Source organism: Sceloporus occidentalis, unplaced genomic scaffold (genome assembly GCF_023333645.1).
Source record: "Sceloporus occidentalis isolate IW3139 unplaced genomic scaffold, rSceOcc1.0.p SCAF_352, whole genome shotgun sequence".
NCBI lineage: Eukaryota > Metazoa > Chordata > Lepidosauria > Squamata > Phrynosomatidae > Sceloporus > Sceloporus occidentalis.
The window spans coordinates 525,560-547,713 of record NW_028317332.1 but is presented as its reverse complement, the minus strand read 5'-3'; the positions used below and the strand labels follow the sequence as shown (position 1 = coordinate 547,713).

At 50.1% G+C, this 22,154-nt stretch overlaps 2 protein-coding genes and 3 non-coding genes across 5 annotated transcripts; 4 read left to right on the top strand and 1 right to left on the bottom strand.

Annotated features, from left to right (window-relative positions):
• The first annotated feature begins 280 nt into the window (after positions 1-280).
• LOC149274010 (small nucleolar RNA SNORD121A) lies at positions 281-359 on the top strand. Its single transcript, XR_016279452.1, has one exon. It is a non-coding gene; the product is annotated as a small nucleolar RNA SNORD121A (small nucleolar RNA).
• Positions 360-2,957: 2,598 nt separating this feature from the next.
• Positions 2,958-3,042, top strand: LOC149274009 (small nucleolar RNA SNORD121A). Its single transcript, XR_016279451.1, has one exon. It is a non-coding gene; the product is annotated as a small nucleolar RNA SNORD121A (small nucleolar RNA).
• A 710-nt stretch (positions 3,043-3,752) lies between these two features.
• LOC149274007 (ubiquitin-associated protein 2-like) lies at positions 3,753-7,037 on the top strand. Its single transcript, XM_089505938.1, has 10 exons — positions 3,753-3,852; positions 4,242-4,333; positions 4,507-4,554; positions 4,640-4,718; positions 4,811-5,025; positions 5,534-5,633; positions 5,716-5,823; positions 5,960-6,027; positions 6,129-6,320; positions 6,942-7,037. The coding sequence occupies exons 1-10, from the start codon at positions 3,756-3,758 to the stop codon at positions 7,035-7,037; spliced, it is 1,095 nt and encodes a 364-aa protein (XP_089362064.1). The 5' UTR covers positions 3,753-3,755.
• LOC149274008 (small nucleolar RNA SNORD121A) lies at positions 3,920-4,002 on the top strand. The gene has a single exon (XR_016279453.1). It is a non-coding gene; the product is annotated as a small nucleolar RNA SNORD121A (small nucleolar RNA).
• A 5,115-nt stretch (positions 7,038-12,152) lies between the features above and the next one.
• Positions 12,153-21,482, bottom strand: LOC149274006 (ubiquitin-conjugating enzyme E2 R2). The gene is made up of 5 exons (XM_089505939.1): positions 21,306-21,482; positions 14,480-14,566; positions 13,591-13,688; positions 12,837-12,971; positions 12,153-12,372 (listed from the first exon to the last, which is right to left on the bottom strand). Exons 1-5 carry the CDS (start codon positions 21,480-21,482, stop codon positions 12,153-12,155), a joined length of 717 nt encoding a protein of 238 aa, XP_089362065.1.
• Between the last annotated feature and the right edge of the window lie 672 nt (positions 21,483-22,154).

Sequence of the window (22,154 nt, the reverse complement as noted above, 5' to 3'; positions counted from 1 at the left end):
TGCTGCAGCTGCCCAGCGTGTCCCTGGACACCCAGGCCATGACCGCCCAGACTCTCAGCAGAAACAAATGAAACCTCAGAAGCGAAGGATACCTCCAACATCAAAGGTCGGCCCCCCCGGACTGGTGGCGATGTCTTGTGTTGCTTAACCTTAGTCCCAATAGAAGTTAACGTATGCAGGCGTTTAAGTCACCTGGGGCAGAAAGGGGGGAGCGTTTGATTTGGCTATCGATGTTTCTCGCCGTGGTTGATGTGTAGAGCGTGAGAATGTTTGGCCGATGCCCCAGAACGCGGCGATGCTTTCTCCAAGCACATAGCCGATGCACTGTGTGGAAACTACCATTTCTGAGCGTTCTGGGCCGCGTCGCCTCGTTCTCCTACAAATGGGTAAAATGCGTAAAGGGATATAGCCGTCTTTGGCTTCATTTGCCCCGAAGTGGCTCGGGCTCCGCCGGTATTACGTTTTCTAACCCGATAACCCCGCTTTCAGATTCCAGCGGTCTGCCGTGGAAATGCCGGGGACGGCGGACGTCACCGGGTTAAATGTGCAGTTTGGAGCCCTGGAGTTCGGATCGGAACCTTCCCCTGCCTGAGTTCGGCTCCAATTCAAGCCAGAAAATACAGTCCCAGCGCCAAGCAATCTGTATTCCAAAACCATAAGGTGAGTTGGGGCAGCGCAAGGATTGCCGCCATTTAATTAAGGCGGCTGTGGGAGCCGCTCTGTAAAGTGTCAGCAGTGACGTCCGATTACCGACCTCTGCGTACCGAAGCCGTGCCGCCTCTTGGATTATTTAGGTGGGGAAATTATTTGCGCGTCGCCAAGTAGCATAACCTGTAGTCTCCGAATACCTTTAACCTTCTGCGTGTGGATTAGGTGACTCCGTTATACATGACCCCGGGCTGTCTCCTGCCGGCACTTGTGATGCTCGTCGGCGTACCTTGTGCTAATGCTGTTCGCTTTCGCTCCGCAGTGACTCTCTGAATACATCTCTGCCGATACCCAGCACCGCGCAGGAGCAGAGCTACACGGTTTCCATAATCGCCACTTCCAGCCTCAGCGGCTCTTCCCAGAACAGCACCCTGTAACCACCACCTCCTCGTCCTCTTCAGTCTACGAGGCAGACGTCCGTCCACAGCCGGATACCGTACCAGAACGCCGCGCCGCAAGCCGAGGTGCCGGTTACTGTGAGTAAATCGACACTCGTCCGTATGGTGCATGATGGGGGGCCGTGAGGGCCATAAGAATAGCAGAGCTGCGCTAAGCGTTGTATACGAGGTCTGATAATACCGCAGACCGCCATTCTGCTTTTAAGGGCTTTATTCACTAAAGGAGAGTTGTCGGTTGTGGTTCTAGCTGACGTAAATTATACTCTCTGCTTTGGGAAATAAGCAATATTTCTTGATTTCAAACTCAAAACTATCGGAGGCCCCAACGAGGGAAGAACTCGTGAGCTTTTTAAACAGACGTATCTGACACAGAGTTGTCGCCACGCTGCAGTTGTCTTTGTGTCTCTGTGGTCCAAATTTCTTGCCGCTGCTTAAGCTCTCGATCAGTGGCAGTAAAATAAAATCAATGGGGGGGGTCGAGTCCTGTGACTGACAGATTAGGCAGCCAATTGGTGGCTGGGAAGTTCTCCCATTGATTAGAAATGTGCACCGAGGTCAAACATGCAGTGCCCAGCAGAGGTGTTTGTTTCTGAAGTGAATGCGGGGAGATGCATCCAGCAGGGGTGGGAAACGGGGCAAATACATCAGGGGGGTTCTGCAGAATTCCCCCCGTGCCTCTGACCACATGACCATTTAAAGGGACCGCGCAGCTATCCTGTGTATGACTGGAGTGTCCCTTTTCACTGAAATGAGTCTACCTGGGACGTGTGGTTTAAGGAGGTTTATTTGTTGCGGAGTCCGCGTGCCGGGTATGATTTGTGCCGCTTTGTTTTGTAGAACGGACTCAATGGAATTCGGGCGCAGCAAACTCTGAACAGTAAGTACGCGAAGCCATTTTATATTGCCCCCCCTTTAAGTTGTTTGGTTGCAGTTAACGTGGCCCTCCCAGGGCATTCATCGGCCCCAGGATGGGTATTTGAGCTTAACACCAGCTTATACACCAGGAGGCAACACTAACACACGTATGTGGCAACTAAATCACACCTCTCTCCTGCCTTTGGATCCATACTGGAAGATTCCGTGTCTGATTTATTAATGGCGTGTTACATACATATATATATATATATATATATATATATATATATATATATATATATATATATATATATATATACCCACCGCAGTGCGCCGTCTGTTGCAACCTAAGAGTTTCCCTCTTTTAATATAAATTGGCGAATACAGACACTTATACATTTTAACCAAAATACTTGAAACGTCATTAACTGTTTTCCATCGGCAAGTGGGTTTTAAGCCTCAAATGTAACAGGTCTTCTCGCACCACTTTCTCGGCCCCCGTCCGGTCCAGGTGGGCCGGTACAGTTGCAGCTGTTTTGGAATCCCCTTCATGGTCTCTTTTTTTTCTTTTTGTTGCAGCTGCTTCCTCCGTCCCGTCGGTGAAAGCCGAGACGTCTCCTCCGAGCCTCTCCTCCGTGGGGGGTCTCTCCAGCGCAGCTTCCAGCTCCTCGTCCCTCCTTCCTCCGGTGTCTCCGCATGCATCGGCGGGAGCGCTGTCCGGTCTACAGCAGCCGAACGATCTCTCCAGCGCCTCCCTGTCGCAGCTCAACAGGTGAGAGCTCTCCCCGCCGCGTGCCACGGCTTGGTGACCCCCCCCCCCCAGGGGACGTCGCGTCTAAAGCCCCCAAGTCCGCGCAGATTCCCGACTCCATTGCATTTACCGCAGCGCTTAGCGATCGCTCCCAGCCGCGCGCGGAATGCCTTTCATCCCGAAGGGGCGATTCCTACGGCTTCCGGAGCTTTTTTGCAGGAAAGCGGGTCGGGTAAATGTGATTCTTTGGAAAGACGATGATGTGAGATTCTCCAAGCGCATATCTGAGACCAATGTGCAGAAATTACCAATCCCTGAGTCTTTACCAAACAACGGCCGGCCTCGGTCTGCTCTGTTCCTTGTGATTTGTTTCTTGTTGAAAACGTAAATTAACCCTCTCCGTTTCACAGCCCAGACTTCCTAAATCTTGCGTTTTTCTTCCTAGCACTTTGTCCGGGCACCAAAACAGCCTTCCTGCAGCCTCCGTACTGTCTGCTCCAGCCTCCCATGCAGTAAGTGACTCTTACCCCCTAATCCCCCCCAGTAACCCTGCCGGTGCCGGTAGAGGGGCCTTCTTTGGACATTGGGTCCGGCTCTGTTGTATCCTGTAGAGCAGCATCGAAGGAAAGTATTTTGTTTTACAGTTAAGCTTGAACTGCTTTCCTGGGGGTCTCTGCCCTGCCCCAACTCCCCCACGTCACTGGATAATAAAGACTGGAATTCCTCAGCTTTATTGGCAAAATGCGTCTAATTCGGTACAGCCTTATGCTTAACCCCATGCAGATTAACGGCCCCTGGCAGCGCCCCTATAAACGGTGCGTATTAGAGTACCGTGACGACATGTAAGTCTCAGACTCGAGAGAGAGTTAGACCGTCGCCTCTTGTCCTGATCGTTTTATTGGTTTGTGGACGTTTTTCCTGATTTGGGGTCATTTTATTTTGTGCAGCACACGAATGTAGAGAACCCCAGCCCTCTCCCACCCGCGACGACCTTCTCCACGGCTCAGACGTCCGCCACCAACACCACCTCTTCGGTGGCCAGCATGGCAAGCAGTATGAGCACCACCAACAGCCTGGGTCTGAGCGTGCCGAGCGTCAGCATGTCCGCGGGGACGACACGGACGGCGCCGCTGGTATCAGGTGAGTGGGGAGTGTAATGGAAGCTGCACGGCCCCTGCAGGCCCCCGTAATAAGGGCCGACTCTGCTCTGGAAAGACGATGATGTTTGAATACCAAGCACATATCTGAGATGAATGTGTAGACGCTTCTAATCGCTGAGTCTTTGCCCAGCAGCCGGAGTCCGCGGGGGATATAAAGCCGGGGTCCTCCTCGATATTTGTGTTTAGATTCCATGATGTTTTCCCTCAGATCATTTACCCCTAGACCAAGGTGCGTCGGCACCTGGAAACCCCTAATTTCCCCCAAAACAGATGCCCTTTTCCGACAATGAAATCTGCCCCTCCTGTAGCAGGTCTAACACGACATAGATTGGAGTTTTGGTTAATTTCATTTTTCTTTAATCTTTGCAGGAAAAGCCCCTCCTAACCTTCCGCAGGGGGTCCCTCCGCTCCTACATAACCAGTACATCATGGGGCCTGGAGGCCTTCTACCCGCTTACCCAGTAAGCACTTTCTCGCTCTGAATATGTGGTTTTTATGATGGTTTCTTCAGAATCTTATGATTTGGGTCAGGAAGGGGGGGGGTCGGGGGGCCATGTTTTCTGGGGCGCGTTTTTTTTTTTCTCTCCATTTCCTTGGATTTATGAATTTTCCTCCTTCCATATCTTTTAAGCAGATTTACGGGTATGATGATCTCCAGATGCTTCAATCGCGGCTCCCAATGGTGAGTCTTGCAATTAATTTCACTTAGTAGAGATAAAATTAGCCGTTCCTGGTATTTTTGGGACTAATTCCGTGTATTTCCTCAGGATTACTACGGAATTACGTTCTCGGCCCCGGCTACGCTGACGGGCAGAGATGGAGGACTGGCGAGCAATCCGTATTCTGGTAGGTAGCGCCTGGCTGGCGTCCTGTGTGATAAGTGGCGCCCGCCGCCGGCTCGTCTCATGCGGCTCTTTCTCGCGTTGATTCCATCCCAGGCGACGTGGCAAAGTTTGGCCGTGGTGACTCCGCTTCTCCGGCTCCCGCCACCACGCTGGCGCAACCTCAGCAGAACCAAACCCAGACGCACCACACGGCCCAGCAGCCGTTCCTGAACCCGACGCTGCCTCCGGGCTACAGCTACACCGGGTTACCCTACTACGCCGGGGTCCCGGGGGTACCCAGTGCTTTCCAGTACGGGCCGACCATGTTTGTGAGTTTGGGGTTTTCTTCCTTCTCGCTAAATGCTTTTTGCCTGAATGTTCTTGGATTCTATTAGTTTATAACCGTTTTTTAAAGTGGGAAATGTTGACGTCTTTGGGCAGGATTTGGAATTGTTATAAAATTGTGTAATGTATGTGTATATACATTTTTAAAAAATCATATTTTGAGAAGTTATGGAAAGCTGAAACTTTAATGCCGTTAGAGAGGAATCCGCGCTACATCAAAAGTATTGCAAAAATCTTAAATTTTTATGATTGCCCCGGATAAATTCAGTATACTGCAGACAAACTTAAAGAAAACTGGAAAACCAGTAACGCCGTTTGCTTCCGAAACCAGATTGCCGTAGTGCGATCAGGAGGCCTTCCTGCTTTTAGCCTCCAGGTGGCGCCGTCCGCGCGCTATAATCTGCCCCGGCACTTCATTAACACGATAGGCTCGGCAGTCGGTTCGTTGTAAAGGGGTAAATTCCTGTAAGACTGACGTGTTTTTGTGCTCAGGTACCCCCTGCATCTGCCAAGCAGCACGGAGTCGGCCTCAGCACGGCCTCCACGCCTTTCCAGCAGGCCGGCGGCTACGGGCAGCACAGCTACGGCGCGGGTAAGGAGCTGCGGTCCGCCTGCCGCGTTTACCCGTTGGGTCCGAGTCGCATGTATGTGATGCATGCATTTCCCTCTTATAGGTTATGACGACCTGACGCAAGGAACAGCGGCGGGCGATTACAGCAAAGGAGGGTACAGCGGCTCATCTCAAGCACAAAGCAAGTCTGCCGGTGCCGGGCCCGGCAAAGGTAATCCATGCAGTACATGTTGGTGCCAGCTGGTGGCGCCACCATCTGAACCTGTCACTACATGATGAAGTACTTGTTTGCGTACATGCGCCGCCATTGCTCTTCATACTAGTAGCTGTTGTGTTTTTGTTGCCAGGGGTGTCTGTGAGCTCCAGTAACTCGGGGGTCCCTGACATCAGCGGCTCTGTCTACAACAAGACTCAGGTGAGTGTCTGTTAACCCCCCCCCCCCGTGGCTCACAGTGACTCCTAACCCAAACCGCAGCTGCTCTGTAACACGATTTAACCCTCGCATTGTTGCCGCAGACGTTTGACAAGCAGGGATTCCATGCTGCAACGCCACCTCCCTTCAGCTTACCATCCGCGTTGGGATCCACCGGGCCCCTGAACCCCGGGGCCGCCGCAGGCTACGCGCCAGCCCCCTTCCTGCATATCCTGCCTGCGCATCAGCAGCCGCATTCTCAGCTCCTGCATCACCACCTGCAGCAGGACGGACAGGTACGGCCCGCCGACACATGCTTCGTAAAACCGCTTGCTTTATCTGCCAGTTAAAGGTGCTGTTCCACTTAGACAAAATAATCAGTTCTTTGCAGATCTGTTTGTCTCCTTAAGGCTTCATCAGATAAACTTTTCGTTATCGTTTCAATAAGCCAACGTTGCCCGCTTCTGACAACGGATATCATTTATAATTTTATAATTTGTTCTTTAATATATCCTTTGACAAAAAACTCTTTTCAGGCAATGAGTTGTTTTAAAATTTAAAAGGAGTTTTAAAATTCTGTATTTCGTTGTGGTGGAGCAGCACCTTGGCGCAAGAAGGAATGTTTTTTACTCCCAGTATTTTTTTTTTTTTCCTCACCCTTTTAGTTCAGAGCCTTTGTGCATAAAGAGTTAGAACTATGAACACTTATTTATATATGTATATTATATATATTACACACACACACACACGCCTTTCAACACCGTTATTTACATGGCACCAACAACTCACGCAGCGCTTAGCATACCGCCCTGTGCCGCGACACGTATTCTCCGGCTCTTTCTCCAGTTTCACTTTATCCATGTATTAGTCACTTTGGAGATCCTGTGACCTCGTTAACCCCCCATTAACCCTTGCAGGGTGGATCTGGCCAGCGCAGCCAGCCCAACGCCATGCAGCCGAAATCTCAGACGAGCAAAACCGGCTACACCGCGTCTCCATACTGGACAAACTGACACCGTCACGGAACCCGAAGCGGCCAGAGCCCAGATCCTGCACGCCAGAGGAAGAACGTTCTGGAGCGCGTTCCGGGACGCCGCCGTTTATCCAAAATGTTTTACAGGAGAGAAAAAAAAACCAACTGTGACCGGCCAAAAACGTCTGTGCGGGGGATTCTGCAAACGCCTCCTTAGTGTGAAAGTTGCCTGCTTTCCTTTTGGTTTGCTGTTGTATGTAATATATTTATGTATGTATTTGTAAATGTAATAGAGCCTAAATGTGGTTTTTCTGCATTTTGCAGCCTTTTTTTGTTTTCTTTTTTTTTCTTTTGTAGGGGGCATTTGAATTAACATCTGCAATCAGTGCAAATATATAAATATATATAATATTTTGTTTTAAGCTCCTTGGTTTGTAAGGAAAGTGCCATTTTAAAAAAAGAAAAAAAAAATGTTCAAGTCCCTCTTATTTAAATCAAGATAAAAGTTACCGTCACGACGGAAAAGATTCATCACATTTCTGTCATTTTTATTTTTTTTTTCATTTTTTTCTCCATTTCCAGTGGAAGAAAATTAATTTGGAACAAGATGTTAAAGAATGGTGGTCCCCTAAACATTCAGTCATAATCCATCATATTTCCTTTTTTACTTTAAATAAAACCTAAGGATCATCTGCAGTAAACTATGTGGGTTTTGGGTTTTTTTTCTTTGTTTTTTATTTTCTCGTTTGCATTTCCATGATTTCTTTCATCACTTGGTGAATATTAGATGCTTCCCAGACGCCCCTGAATTTTGCCCGTTACCCCTGGGCCATCTTATTGCCTTTTTTCCGCCTCGACGTGACGCCTGCGCATTAATTAAACTCGGACGCACATCGGAGCAGAGAGAATTCTAGAAAAAGGGAGAAATATTTATACGAGGTTTTAAAACCTCACCTTTTCTCACAACAAGCCAGGGTTTACTGTCAGAAAACTTGTAATAGATTTAACTGTATAGCAGTTTCTTAAATAAAGTATATACTGTGTCTTGCACTCAAACGCTTTGTAAATATTAGTACTGTTCGTCCAAAGCTCTAGAACTTGCCCCAAAACACAACTTTTGGAAATGACAAAAACGGGTAGCCTCGTAACCTTGTAGTTAGCGCTCGGTAGCCTCGTAGCGCTCGGTAGCCTCGTAGCGCTCGGTAGCCTCTAACTCATCTAGTCTCTTGCATTCTTTTTCCGTGGGAGATGTTTGAAGCCGACACAGTAGCAAGGAGTAATATTTATCTCCTTATCTCAGAAGGAGCAATTGCAGCGAGGTTAACCTTTGTGCTTCCGCGATAATGGCGATAAGACAGGATAGCGCTGTTGGTGATTGTAGAATTTGGTGAAGTGGGTAATTTGCGGAGACTCCTGGAGCACCGGAGAGGTTTCCCTCCCATAATACTAGATGCAAAACTTCTAAAATGCGTTCTTATGGTTTTCCTGAATGCGACGTAGCTGCGAGTGTTCGAAATACGTTTTAAGCCATTCCTCGGATATTTGGTTATTCTCACCTATTAACTTATCTGGCAATGGTTGCATGAAAAGCTTTCTAGGTGCGGGTAGCAGCCAGACTCGTAGCGAGTGTTCTGTTTAGGTCTCTGGATAAAATGGGGGAGGGGGGGCGGCGGCAAACATAGTAATTTCCAACTACTTGTATTATGTAAGGGTGCAATCGGATTATATCAGAGATATTAATGTCTGATGACTTGTAGACACTGGCTGGGGGTATATCTTGGTTAGGGGTGGGTAAGAATTCTAGTTTTGGCCCCTCATGGAGATGATAAAATAGACGTTAAGGAAGGTGAGCCGGGTCGGGCGTTTCTAACCTATATTTACGGGAGAGAATCCCGTCCCCGCGTTGTAACGCGACACGAAGGCTATAAGCGGAATGCGGAATCCCAGCGTTCCGTTCCGGGTTTGGGATGGATACAGACGCAACGTTCTCAGCTGAGAGAGGCGATTATTTTCTTTTGGGTCGCCAGCTTATGACTGACGAACTTGACGTGGTTGTTGAGGCTGCTGCGGGGAGATCCCGCTTCACCCGCAATGTACACAGAACACGTGAGGAACATGTGTACATTAAACAATAATGCCATTGTAACAGGGACATCATTGTATGTAAAGAGGCCTGGGGCAAGCATCTGCTGCTGGCCACCGCAGCTCGATGTCATATCTTAGTCCAACGTATCGGCGCGGCCTTATTTTCTGCAAGACGTGACATCTTGGACACGGCTTCTGACGACAGAAGAGTTCTACCCAGAGCCGGACCGGCCGGGGATTGCTTGGTCTGGGCCCGGTTCTGCTCCGTTGCGTCTGAGTTCTGTCTGGGGCGACGTGATGGAAAAAGACACAGCGAGCTGTGCAGACGCGGAGAACAAAGAACACCGAAGCTTTTCCAGCTCGCTGCTTCACCCCATACATCCGTACTGACTATGCAACTGCACCCCCAAACATTAAGAATAACGGGGGGCATTCTGCTTTAAATTCACCCCAAAACGTGGTTTGTGCATTCAGGGATCTCTCGCTACTGCGGCCCATTCTCTGTACAATAGTCCGGCGCTACACGGGGAGTAAACCAGTTACCCCACTAATAAACCAGCAAGAGGGAAGCCACGGGCCAAATACTCCTGACTGAGCCACGCAGAGACAAAGTCACTTAATGACGCCTTACCCGCCGTTCCACGGACTCCCCGATCTGCGCATCCCCGCTAATTAATACTTAAAGCTTTGGACGCAGAAAGAACCCAAAATCCCACAGAAAAACTAATTCTACCCAGCGCTGTGTACAGTACTATAACCCCCCCCAGCGCTGTATACAGTACTATAACCCCCCCAGCGCTGTATACAGTAATATAACCCCCCAGCGCTGTATACAGTAATATACCCCCCCAGCGCTGTGTACAGTAATATAACCCCCAGCTCTGTATACAGTAATATAACCCCCAGCGCTGTATACAGTAATATAACCCCCCCAGCGCTGTATACAGTAATAACCCCCAGCGCTGTATACAGTAATAACCCCCCCAGTGCTGTATACAGTAATATAACCCCCCCCCAGCTCTGTATACAGTAATTAACCCCCCCCCCCCGCACTGTGTACAAATGGAGTCAACAAAAAAGTTTTGAAGTACTCCCCCAAAAAACTTGGGTCTCTGAAGATCGCAGTCCGGAGAGAGGCACAGAGAACGCGGGGCGAGAGGAACTTTGGGTAACTGACACCGCCAGGGATTGGCCGATGACCGACCAATGTCAGGCAAATCCAAAGATCCTTTACAAACGAGGGGAAATATAGGAGTGTATGTATTATATAAATATTATCCAAAATATACGGGGATACAAAGTTACAAGGCAGGGCTTCTGATGTTAGATTCCATCATGGAAACCTTGTTGCTTACCCTGAAATAATACCAAATCAATCAGCCCTCCAGCGATCATGCGCAATGAAGGGATTAGCCTTGCTAAATTTGGGGATTTTGGGTCAGATGCATCCTTTTTAGAGACGTTACTTCAGTGTAAATTTTAGCCCCCGTACAGCCGCTTTGTAACCCGCGGAACAGCGAGGAGAACAGCTGGGAGCCCAAACCAGGACCGCCGCTTTCAGACAGCAACACACGGCAACCCCGGCTCCCCTTCAGACCGGGCAACGGAACCCCAAGACCCGATTAGGCGCAGATGCCAACCTCACAATATCAGGACGCTCAGCAACATCCCAATTAACGGTGGGTCACAAATAACCGTCTCCGGTCCCAAAACTGCGTTCATCAGGACCCCGTTACCTTATTGCCGCAGCCGGTTCAAAGGAAAGGGACTTTTGTGGCTCCATAAGACTGAATGAGGAGGCTATACGGCTGGAACGCCAGGAGAAAATGTATATCGCCGCCTCTTGCATTTACACAAAGAAGCTGATAATGTCAGGTTTTACATATGTCGGGGGGGCATTCCAAACAAGTCCCACCATCTCCACAAACCCCCCGCTCATTAGAAGACTCCTTGCAAAAATCTACGTCCGACCCGTGTAAAATACTTTCCCTAAAAAGTTACGTTTCAGAGCCGCGTTTTTTTATATTTTTTTGAAGCTTTTACACAAACGCGAGCCGTTTTAGTTTCACATCTTTATTTGTCCTCTTCTGCTTTACAACAGTGATAAGACACCCACAAACAGATCACAATTGCCCTTTTGCCCTGCTACTGCTGGAGTTACCCTTTTTGCAGCTGTCGGTGCTAGAACACAAACAAACAAAAAAAAAAAAAAAAAAAAAAAAAGCTGAAAAAAACAAAACAAAAATTTGCAAAGCCAAAGCATGACCTCTCGCACACAAGAAAAAAAAGTTTATACACAATTTTTGGGTAGATTAATCTAAAAAGGGACGTTGCAGCGAATGTTAAACGTTTCAACGTTTTTTCTTTGTTTCTTTAGAACGTTATTAACTTTAATACGCTTTACGTGACTGGCAACGAAGGAAAAAGCCATTGGCGCACGCAGCGGCTGCAAAGTGTGGGTCGAGGCAACGGGGCCCGACCGAGGTAAACCAATGACAGACGTAACTGTAAGAGAGCGGCTGGCCCTTTTGGCATATTCAGCAGCTACTCAGGTCGGTTAGTTTAGTTTTTCTCTCCAGCGCCGAGTCAAACCCGAGAAGCCGGCGTCTGTCTGGGAAGAAGAGGAGCGAAAACGCAGGGGAGGAAAAAAAAGGAGCGCGTTTCAAAAGAATGAAAGCCAGCTAGACGCTCGAGTTCAATTTTTTTTTCTTTTTAAAGCCTCTTAAAAGGGTATATCAACAGGAGAGAAGTCCTAAGTAAAGTAAAGAGTAGTTTTGCATCCACACTGGGAGGCGGCGACCGCATCCAAGAAGCCTTTTTTTTGTTTTATTTCCCCAAACCCCATGCTCCTCCATCAAAAAAAAAGGTCCGAGAATATGGAGTCTCACACACCCGATTCTGCAAGTGCAGTCTTTAAATCCCAGCCAAGTGACCTTCGCTCAGCAGGACTGCCGCCGCTAGGTCAACGCTGCCCGATGTGTGGCCTGAGTCAGCGGGGGGGGGAGGATGCCGCGGGACGGAGCACTGGGGGCTTCTAAGGGAACGGAAGGGGAGAGCGCGCCAGGGCAGGTCATGACTCCTCGTTCCCGGAGTCGTCGTCGTCGTAACAGTCGGCGTCCTCTTCTTCCTCGTCCTCGTCGTCTATGTCATCATCGTACAAGTCATCATAAAGTAAGTCTGAGCTGTTGTCGCTCGAAGGCACTTTGGTTTTGATGCAGTACTCGGCCAGCGTGGTAGGGACCTTCACCCCGTCTTTGTCGGCTTCTGCTTTTGTTGCGGACACTTGCTTTCTGTAACGCAGACGGAAAGAAAGGGTTAATGGAGATGTCGTCTCCGCCAAGAAACCCCCCCCTAACCCAATCAGAAAAACAAAATCCTCGTTTACTTTAAATTCGACGCGACCCGCGCAATCACCAACCTTTAATTCTTAAACAGAAAAGAGGGGTACATCCACAAAACCGCCCTGTCCATCCGGACACTTTCGTGAATGTAACCCTTTGTATATCAACCAATAAACACCCCCCCCCCCCCCATATATCAGCTGCCCCAAAATGTGCAGTAAACTCAACGGGGATGAAGCTTTGACGCACACGGCACGGGGCGCTTATACTCTTCACTAGGGTGGGAGTGGGGGTGATAAGGAGGGCAAACAATTCACCAGCCGCTGTGTTATAGTTACAGGCAGCAGAGGGCGCCCTCTCAATGCCCTCTGGTGCCGCATTATTTGTAAATTGTCTTTTCTCGCCTCTCATACCTGATGATCTCGGCGTATTCCTTGTCTTTGCCTTTGCTGTCTCTCCATTTCCGAAACATCACAGATGCGTCTACGTTGGCGGGAGAGAACGTGTTCGGTTCGTTCAGCAGCGATATAACACTCAGCAGGATAGTTCTGGGGAGAAAAAAAATATATATATATATTTTTACAGCAGAGCACCTGGTGTAACCATAAACACATCATTTATACGATATGTGATCTTATCTGATACCCGGGGGTCTGACCGGCATAATCAGCGGGTAGAATGGCTACAGTTTAGACTCAAAACGAACCATAATATAATGAAGAAAAGGTATAAAGAGTAACGCCGGTAAAAGGTTAAACAGCAGGAACTGGTCGTCATGGCAACTGCACAACTTCAGAACTATACTTTATAGCCAATGGGTTTGAATCCCGAGTTTCTCAACCCATAATCGTATTCCGCCGCAGCCCAATAAGCCGACCTCACTATCAGAGGATGCTAGGAAAGCAGTGAACATGTACGATCATCTCCAGGGGAGGAAAAACCATCCCGCGAGGCTCCCCGGCCCTGGGTTTACTAGGCCAGGTGAATGGAGATTTTAACCAAACGTTCACAACTGGTCCGGTGCGACCGTGTACTTCGTACGCATAACCAGACCAACCGAGTTCAGTCACCAAAATCCAGGCACTTGACCCCAGAAAAGTAATCACGAGAAATAAAGAAATTATTTTATATATAGAAAAAAAAACAAAACTAATTTTTGAATTTTACCTGACATTTTGGGTGGGATTCCACCTCTCGGACGGAAGCTCCCCGCTCTGCGGATCATCTACGGGAGGATGAAGAATTGAAATGCAAACATCTCCGTTCTAGAGAGATAACAGAGGAAAGAGAGACGGACACTCAGCTGCCGGGTCACAGAACAGTTCTGTTCACAACAAACGTCTGGGATTTATCCCCCCCCCCCCCGTTATTCAAAGCAGCCGGGCATCAAAACATCCTGAGTGAGATCTAACATCTAACGTCCTCCTTTCTCCGTCATCCGGGTGACGTTCGCGGTGTTCCGGGGCCAGACGGACAGACATTCCGCTCCTCACCCCAATAAGAGCGCTGAAGGTCGCCTCCGTTTGGAAGGAAGGACGTTTGCAGATCGTGAAACAAGATTTTCCTTGAAAGCGGCAGAAAAAACCCACGCGCAGAAAACACAGGCTTGGTTTAGCTTTTAACTTTACTGAGAGGGTGGTAGATAAGTAGAACAGCCTCCCAGCAGAAGTGGTAGAGGGTAATACAGTGAGGGGATTAAACACGCATGGGATAGACATACGGCTCCTGAATCTAAGACGAGACCAACGACTGATTAAGGTTTGAGTCTTTACAGCAGGAGAAACGGGCGACTAGACGGGGGCCGATCTGTCGGTGGGTTCTGGGTTCGGAATGGGCCGCTTTAGTAAAGGATTGTATGGATTCAGCCGAGTTACATTCATTCCATCGATATACCCCGAGTGTTGCTTCTCTCCGTACTCTCATGATGCGGAGGGGGGCACCACGGGCGGCTTCAGCAAACGCAGGACCGACGCCGCGTAACAATGTATACTCCACACGCAACATGGCCGCTTTAAAACGTAACCAACCCCCGACGTGATGGAGCGCAGAGACTCACCTCGTATATATTCGGATGCCACATCTTTGTCAGGAAGCGGAAAGTCGGAGGGGAATACGGATAGTCGATGGGAAACTTTATGTGAGACTGGAGGAAGAGAAAAAGGAGTCAGTAAATTCATTCATTCACATCGCTGCATTCATGCCCAGCACAATCATGCTTTTCATATTTTCCCCCATAAGTGCCATCTGCGTGATATATAAGTGTGCGCGAGAGTACGTGTGTATGCATGAGTAGGTGTGTATGCATGCCAGTGTGAGTTTGTGCTTGTGTGTAATTTTTCACCGCACTACACCAGGGGTCGGCACCAACATGCAGTGTTGACACTTTGGGGTCTAAAACTTGTTTTCATGCAGAAAGTTGGGCACTCGGGACTGAAAACGCCCCAAAAAGCATTCCCCGTGAATCCCGCGTGGTAACCGGCTCAAAGTCTGGGTCTTACTGAAGCCGAATGCGAATCGTAAGCGAGACTCGCCTGGCCGGGGGATGGGAGAGACCCCAGAGAGCAGACACAGGAGTCTCGAAACTAGAAAAATCCCACATATTAAAAGTAAACGGCCCCTTAGGGGGCAGCACAGTCTATCCTATTAACCTTTCATGTGCTGGAAGGGTATGTACGCCGGGATATATCCTTTAACTTCCTTCAAAGTTCCAAAAGATGTAGTTAGAGCTTCACTGAATGCAGCGCACAGGAGAAACGCTAGAACAAGAGGCCATCGTCTAACCGGGCCGAGGAGCCCTTATCTGCCCTCATATCCCGTGTATCAGATATAGGGAAATGAGGTCCCCGCCCCAAGAGCTCACAATCTGAGTGAATTAGAACGAGGAGACAAAAAGGCAGCAGCCGATGAGCCCATTTCCTTTCTGGACTCAACTGGAAATGCCCCTTCAGACCCAGGAAGTGAAATAATATTTATATTATATATATTATGTGTGTGTTCATATATCATTTTGTACGGAAAATCACTTAATGACAAAATATAATTCCGTATAAGACAGAAACTGTCACTTAACCCCTACTATACCACTGGCTAAGCCTCCTTGGTGCTCGAACAGTTAAGGTGATATTTAAAATAAAACAGCTGAAGGGGTTAATTTACACACAGAGGCAGAACACGCAGTCTGTGCAGCAACAGGCACATCCAGAACTGGGCCGGCGGCCAGGAGTCTATGGTCCCCCCCCCCTCATCTCTGCAAGGCCAGATAATTCGGGGAAACGCAGCACATTCTGGCCCAGAGCTTTGTAAACAAGACGGCACCTGCAACCCCCCCCCCCCCCGATTCACCAGAAAGCCCGCGCCCCCAAGCCAGATCCGTTTCAGGCTCCGACATGCACGACAAGGACAGACTGACTATCTAGTATCTGAAGCAACGCTCCGGGGTCCGTATAACCCTCGCTGTCCTCAACTATTGTCCTTGGAACAAGGAAACTGCTCCAGAGGGGGGCATGAAGGGGAAAGGTTACCCTCGCAGCTTGAGAAGTCATACGAATGGCTGAGAAAATCTGCTCTTGGAAGTTAAATGGTCTGCGATTCGTTTTAATAGCCCCTTAGTATCAGAATAGTGCTTTATAGGCCAGGTAATTCGGGGGAAACCGGCACATTCAGGCCCAGGGGCCGAAGTAAATAAACCCGCTGGTTCTGCCTCCGCCGACGTCCTAAAAGCTTTATTACCCGACCGGTCGGCAGGCGGAATATCGGGGCCGGTGCAGTACAGAGCCGACCTGATCACCCCCCCCCCCCGGGCCGGCGGTCGGAGGACACCGCTTGACACTTTGCCCGGCAAACACGCGTCGCAGAGAATTTTGGAACATTTTATCGGACGCCCTTCCCCGACGAGGCCGTTTGGTTAACCCCGCGATAACTGCATACAGAGCCAAGCCAAACACGTTCACCAACGGGGCGACGGGAGAGACCCTCAGGACAGAGACCCCCGTCTGGTACCCAAAACACCTGCCCCCCGTCCTTTACTTTCTTGCCCCCGGCGCAGCTCTTCCACCATCACATCACAGTAATAAATATTCCTGGGGGTGGAACGCCGATATCACTCCATCACCACCAGAGACACCAACGTGCTAGCAACTGGGAAGCTGACACGCTGGAGCTGCAGCTTTATTGTATTCACTATACATTATGAAGGGCCAGGCACACGTAAACGATTATTCTGTATCCTGAAGGTATAAACACCTAAACGCAACACTTTCAATCGCTATGGCAACAGCCAAGCAGGTCCGGGTCCTGTGAGCTTACAATCAGGAGGTTGAGGGGCTGAAATAGTTGGAGGGGCTGCTTGAGTGACGATGGTTTGAGCGTAGCGAGGGGGAAGCGCACACAATCTGAAAGGTGGGGAGGATGGAGGGTATTAGGATAGATTGTAAGCTTCTGTGAACAGGTGGGTTTTTAGGTGAGCCCAGGTTAAAAAATTGCAGACTCATAAGGCAAGTAATATGGATTATAATCGGGTGTCTTTTTGTAACGTACATTGCAGTTAGCAGACTGATCATTCGCCCAGCAGGGGTGGCCAACGACATGTCATTTCTTACAGAGAAACCGCACAGAGTCCCGGAGGAGGAATGATCATTGGTCGGGGATGAATAAGGCAATTAAGTTGTTCCCTTTAAGCAGACACCCATTCCGTGCGAGTCAAACGGGGTGTAGTTATTTTGGAGAGACTTGTTTGTCCGGAATCAGGTGACGGCCGCGGAGACGACGTCAGGGGAGAGCGAAGAGGACGCGGGGAGGTAAACAGCTGCCGTCACAGAGCGTCACCAAACCAGAAGAAAGAGGAGCTGGGAGCCATCCGGGCCGAGTGCCAGCGAGGGACCGTACGGCCAAGGGGGCCACGCACTGAGCCTCACAACATCGGGGGTGCCGAGCAATGTGCAGCGGGGGGGGGGGGGGTTGAGAAGAACTTGTTAGGGCCCCTGGAGGATTCGGAGACAATTATTAAAAGGCTATAAGCCGTTTAGATAAGTCAGTTTCCCAGAAGCCCCCCTCCAAAGCTCCAAGGCAGCCCCCCCATTCACCTCCCGAACTTCCAACGATTTCCCGCTGAAGATTACAATTTGCGGAACGTGCCATTAAGCGGATGAAGCCCTCGTACGGCCGGAACACGCGAACCCCGAACAAACCGATCTATATCTGGCCACCAAACGCCGATCATTTCGAAAGCGTTGCTCCCCGTGCGACTCGGCGGTTTAAAAGGGACAGCAATCATTTATATATAAATATCAAATATTCGGACCCAGCAGGAGCCGATTCGGATATTTAACCTCTCGCTGTAACCCTCGCTGTCCTCGTCCGTTTAGTTCCTAAAGGGTGGATTCAATTCTTTTTGTGGCATAAATAAAAACGTAAGTAACCGGCCCGTTTCCGCAGCTGCGGATACCCAACACGGAAACAAAAACCGACACGTTAACCGGGCGCGAGGCAGAGAGGGGGATAAGAGGTGGGGGGGGGGGGGGGGGGCGCATCGGCAACACTCTGGGAAAAGTGATGTAAAACCAAAGACTCTCCCACTATTTCTACGTTTACAGTCAGTATGCGGAGAAATAAATAAAAAAGTTAAAACCTCAGTTTTTTTTTTTCTTAAAGTGTAAGAAATCCGTGACTCTCCCGCGCTGCCCTGTGAGGGGCCGTCTAGCAAAGCCTCAGCTGTTTCAAACTACAACTCCCACAATGCTCCTCTCCTTGCTTTCTGAGGGAAGGACAGGGCTAGGCTACATCCCATGACACACGCGACACGCCGAGCCATACATACCCGCCAGACACCAAGGGCCGTACCCTGGAACAGCAACAGTAACCGGTTTCTCTAAGGAAGGCGCTTTGGATTCTTTAGACAGTTTGTGTCGCCGCGGTAACTACGCAGTAAAGCGAGACGGTCCCGCCGCAGGTCGACCTGCTCTCGCCCACCCACTACGAGTTAATCGGGGGAGTTGCCCCAGCCCTAGCCGTACATAATACCTCAGACGTAAACAATTCGGAGCAAGCGTCATTGGTGAATAAACCTGATAATCACGCGGGGGCACAAAGGTCCGCTCGCTGGGGGCCGTTACAGGTAAACACGTCCAAACACGTTACCAATAACACGCCAGGGGCAAAAAGTGAAAGGATCACAGAAAGGCTACAGTCCGGGTGTAACGCTACATAAAGCTCTTCATACACAATGCTGTCTGGTGTCTATATGCAGAACCGCAGGTAAAGCGCCCTGGCAGCGGCCCAAAGACTTAATCAGAGCCGCCCAGAGGGCAACCGCCCCGCAGCTAAAAATGAATTTGGACGACCACAAGCCGTCAATCTGCCGTCACGTTGAGGTCACGTACAGCGAGCATGTCGGCACCTATCGCCCCACAAGCAGGGGGGTCCCGCACAGACACGCCGACGGTATGGGAGCCAATGCCGGGGGGGGGGGCAGTAAACACCTTCTAGCTGCGCTGGAAAGGAGTCGGGGTATTAACACAAGCGGGGTATACCGATCGCGATTATTATAAATTATTTATAAATAACACAAAGCGAGATAAAAGAAGAAAGGAGTATTTGTCGCGACCCCCCCTTGGCCTTCAGTTCTCCGGGTCACTCACACAAAGTTTTAAGGAAGTTGGCCGGTAGATTGTTCTGTGGATTCCGGCTCCTCGGTCTCTCCACATAACCCCAGACAGACTCTGTGAGGAGATCCGGGCTCTGCGGGGGCCAAACTTCCAGAACTCCCTGTTCTTTACTCTGAAGAGCGTTATGGCTTTGGCGGTACGTTTGGGGTCGTCGTCAGGCTGATAAGCATCTGCTTGTTCGTCTCAGCATCGAGGAGGCCGTTCATGCTGCCCCAAACCAGTCGAGTCGCTCGGCCTCGGTTCCAGGTCGGAGTTTTGGCTTTTTCTGCCACGAAGACCGCTTATGACCAGACTTCTCCAGACAGCAGATGAACCTCCCAGGGTCCCCCTGTTTTCTGCCGATGCCGAGCCGATGGATAACGCTGCTGGACATCTCCCAACTGGAACGGGAAGTAAGCACGATGTGTCCGACCGCTGCGTCCATGGCCCTCAACATCGCCCGACTCTCTGCGCTTCTTCAATAGATCCTGCGCTGAACATCTGCCTGCCTTGACATTCCTGCCCGGGAGAGTCCGTGCTACCGCGGTATAACTACCCTGGGGGTTGTTGCCGTCTTCAGTCCTCCTGTGGTGTAGGACTTCTGACATTAAACCTCAGCAGCCTCACCTTGTTAGCGAGTCTGGATGTTCCTCACCCGGTTTTATTCCCCCCCCCCCCACAGCTTTTTCAGTTAATGATTGCATTACTTATTAGACCGATTGAACAACCAAACAGACGCTAATGACCATCAAACTCCTGACTATGTGCCTACGAACCCCCTGACTGAGCCTAGAAGAGACGACGCCGTTTTGAAGGCAGTCACACCAAACATTGACTTGATTTAGATTTTTCTTCTGTTCACTCACTTTATATTTTATTAAAATGATAAAAATAAGCTATAAACGTCTATTTCCAAAAGCTACTTTCTTTACAGCAATTTATCACGCCTGCCTAAAACTTTTGCACAGTACTGTATATGTATAATGTACACGCAACGTAGCGATTTGCCCAGCACTGGGTATTTATAGAAATTATTGTTTTTACCCGCATACTCCAGAGCATCCTCCGTTTACCCCGGACTATGGCACCTATAGATCCAGAAGCAACTCTGGTTCTCGGCAAACTGAAAAACCAGAGCAGTAATTTGATTGGTCGCCTATAGAGCGGCGGCAGCACTAAAGCACCTAAAGCCTGCGGTTTCTTGTTACATCAGCGGAACGTTTATTGTTATTTCATTTCAGAGCGAGTTCCGTGGCATGCGGGGTAAAACACTCACTCCCCTGTCCCGAGTTCACCTTCCTCCCCCCCTAAGGCTCCCAGAACCTGGAGGAAGGGCATCTTACTAATAGATCGTAAGCTCCTAAGAACAGAGTCTTCTCGCACCTCTCTAACAGCTCAGTCTAAACGCGTAAAATTAATGTTAAAGATCTCCCATTGTTACAGCGCCACGGTATCTGCAGGCGCCATAAGAAGGTAATGTAGCTTAAAGCGAGGGGTTAAGCCGGGGCAAACAGTAAATGTGGCTTCTGTGAGTGGTGGCGGGGGTATTTGGGCATTTCTCACCCACACCCAGTCTGTCAGATCAGTCTCCCCGCCACCCATTGTCACCGAAGCCCACCGGATATGAATGCACTTCTCGGGGCAAACACACGGGGCTTTATCTACAGCCTGAACGAGCAAAAACAGCCAATAGGAAGTAAGCATGGATGCCCCGGCCACAGACGCAGAGCCGAACTGGGGGCAGAAAAAACAGTTCAGAGAGACGGGGGGGGGGGGGGGGGGTGTTAGAGGGCTTACCTTCATCACACAAAGGGTTAAAACTCAGAGGCCCATTAACACGTCCCAACCCCCGCCCGAGGACATACAGCAATACATAAGCTTCTGATCTCTAATATATATATATATATATATATATATATATATATATATATATATATATATAATATATACAGGACTCCATCCAGAAAGCACGTATAGAAGGCAACGGAGACCTATAGGAGGCTGCCTAGCGCCGGCAGTGTAATTTTGGTGCGGTTTTGGCGCGGTTGGGTGTGTGCGTGATATATACATAGATATTATTAATATTATACTTTATTTATAAAGCGCCGACAGATTCCGGCTATAGGGTAGATTGGTAAAGGAATGGTGCGGATTATATACATATTGGCGTAACCGGCCATACCATTCCTTCTCCAAACCAACTTTTCTGGACCTCACCAGCAGCCCCGTTTGTAAACTTACTTTGAAGTATCCCCCTTCGTACAGCGTGTTGGGGGGTCCGAAGATGGCCACTTCCCAGTTGTAGAGGTCACTCTCGTCCACCAGCGTGATGCGGAAACCCTCGACCGGCTCTTCCTGCAGGGACTTCAGCTCCAGCATCAGGGCCTTCTGCGAGCTGGTCATCTGCTGCTGGGCCATGGTGGGCTGAGGAGCAAATCGGGCCACGGACAGGGAGGGCGAGGAGGTCGCGGATCTTCCTCACCGGCAACAAAGTAGCCAAACGTGTTTTGAAGTCGTCCACCGGCAGCCGAGGAGCTCAGCGTCTGGAAAGCGGCCGGCGGAGGGATGGAAGCTCCAGTCTGTAACGGGGGAGGGGAGGGAGAGCAGCCGCCAGCGAGGAGCTGGGCAACGATGGCAACTCAAGGCTGTTTGGGCAGGGTAATTACAGGGAGTCGGGGGCAGCTGGGGGTTCCGGGCAGTGAGGCTCCTGTAGGGCACCCGGAGACACCGGCTGTTCAGTGGCCCCTGTGTGGTGGTTCTCGACAGTGGCCCCCGAGTTGGCCTCCCTCCGGTGGGCCTCAGAGGCAGCCCTGGTGACACCGGACCGTCAGTGACTGCTCTCTCCTGGGCCGGAACGACAGAGGCCCCTCTGGAGCTTATCTCTAGGAGGCCTGGGTGGCACTAAACCCTCAGGGGCCCCTGCACGGCGGGCCTGGGGGATAATGGAGCTCCAGGGGCCTCTCTCTAGGAGGCCTGCGTGACAGCGGTCCCTCGGTTGCCTCTCTGCGGCGGGCCTCGGTCACCGTGGCCCCTCTGAAGCGGCGTCTCCCGGGCCTGGTATGCGGGCTCGGTGCGGGGTGAGCGGGTAAG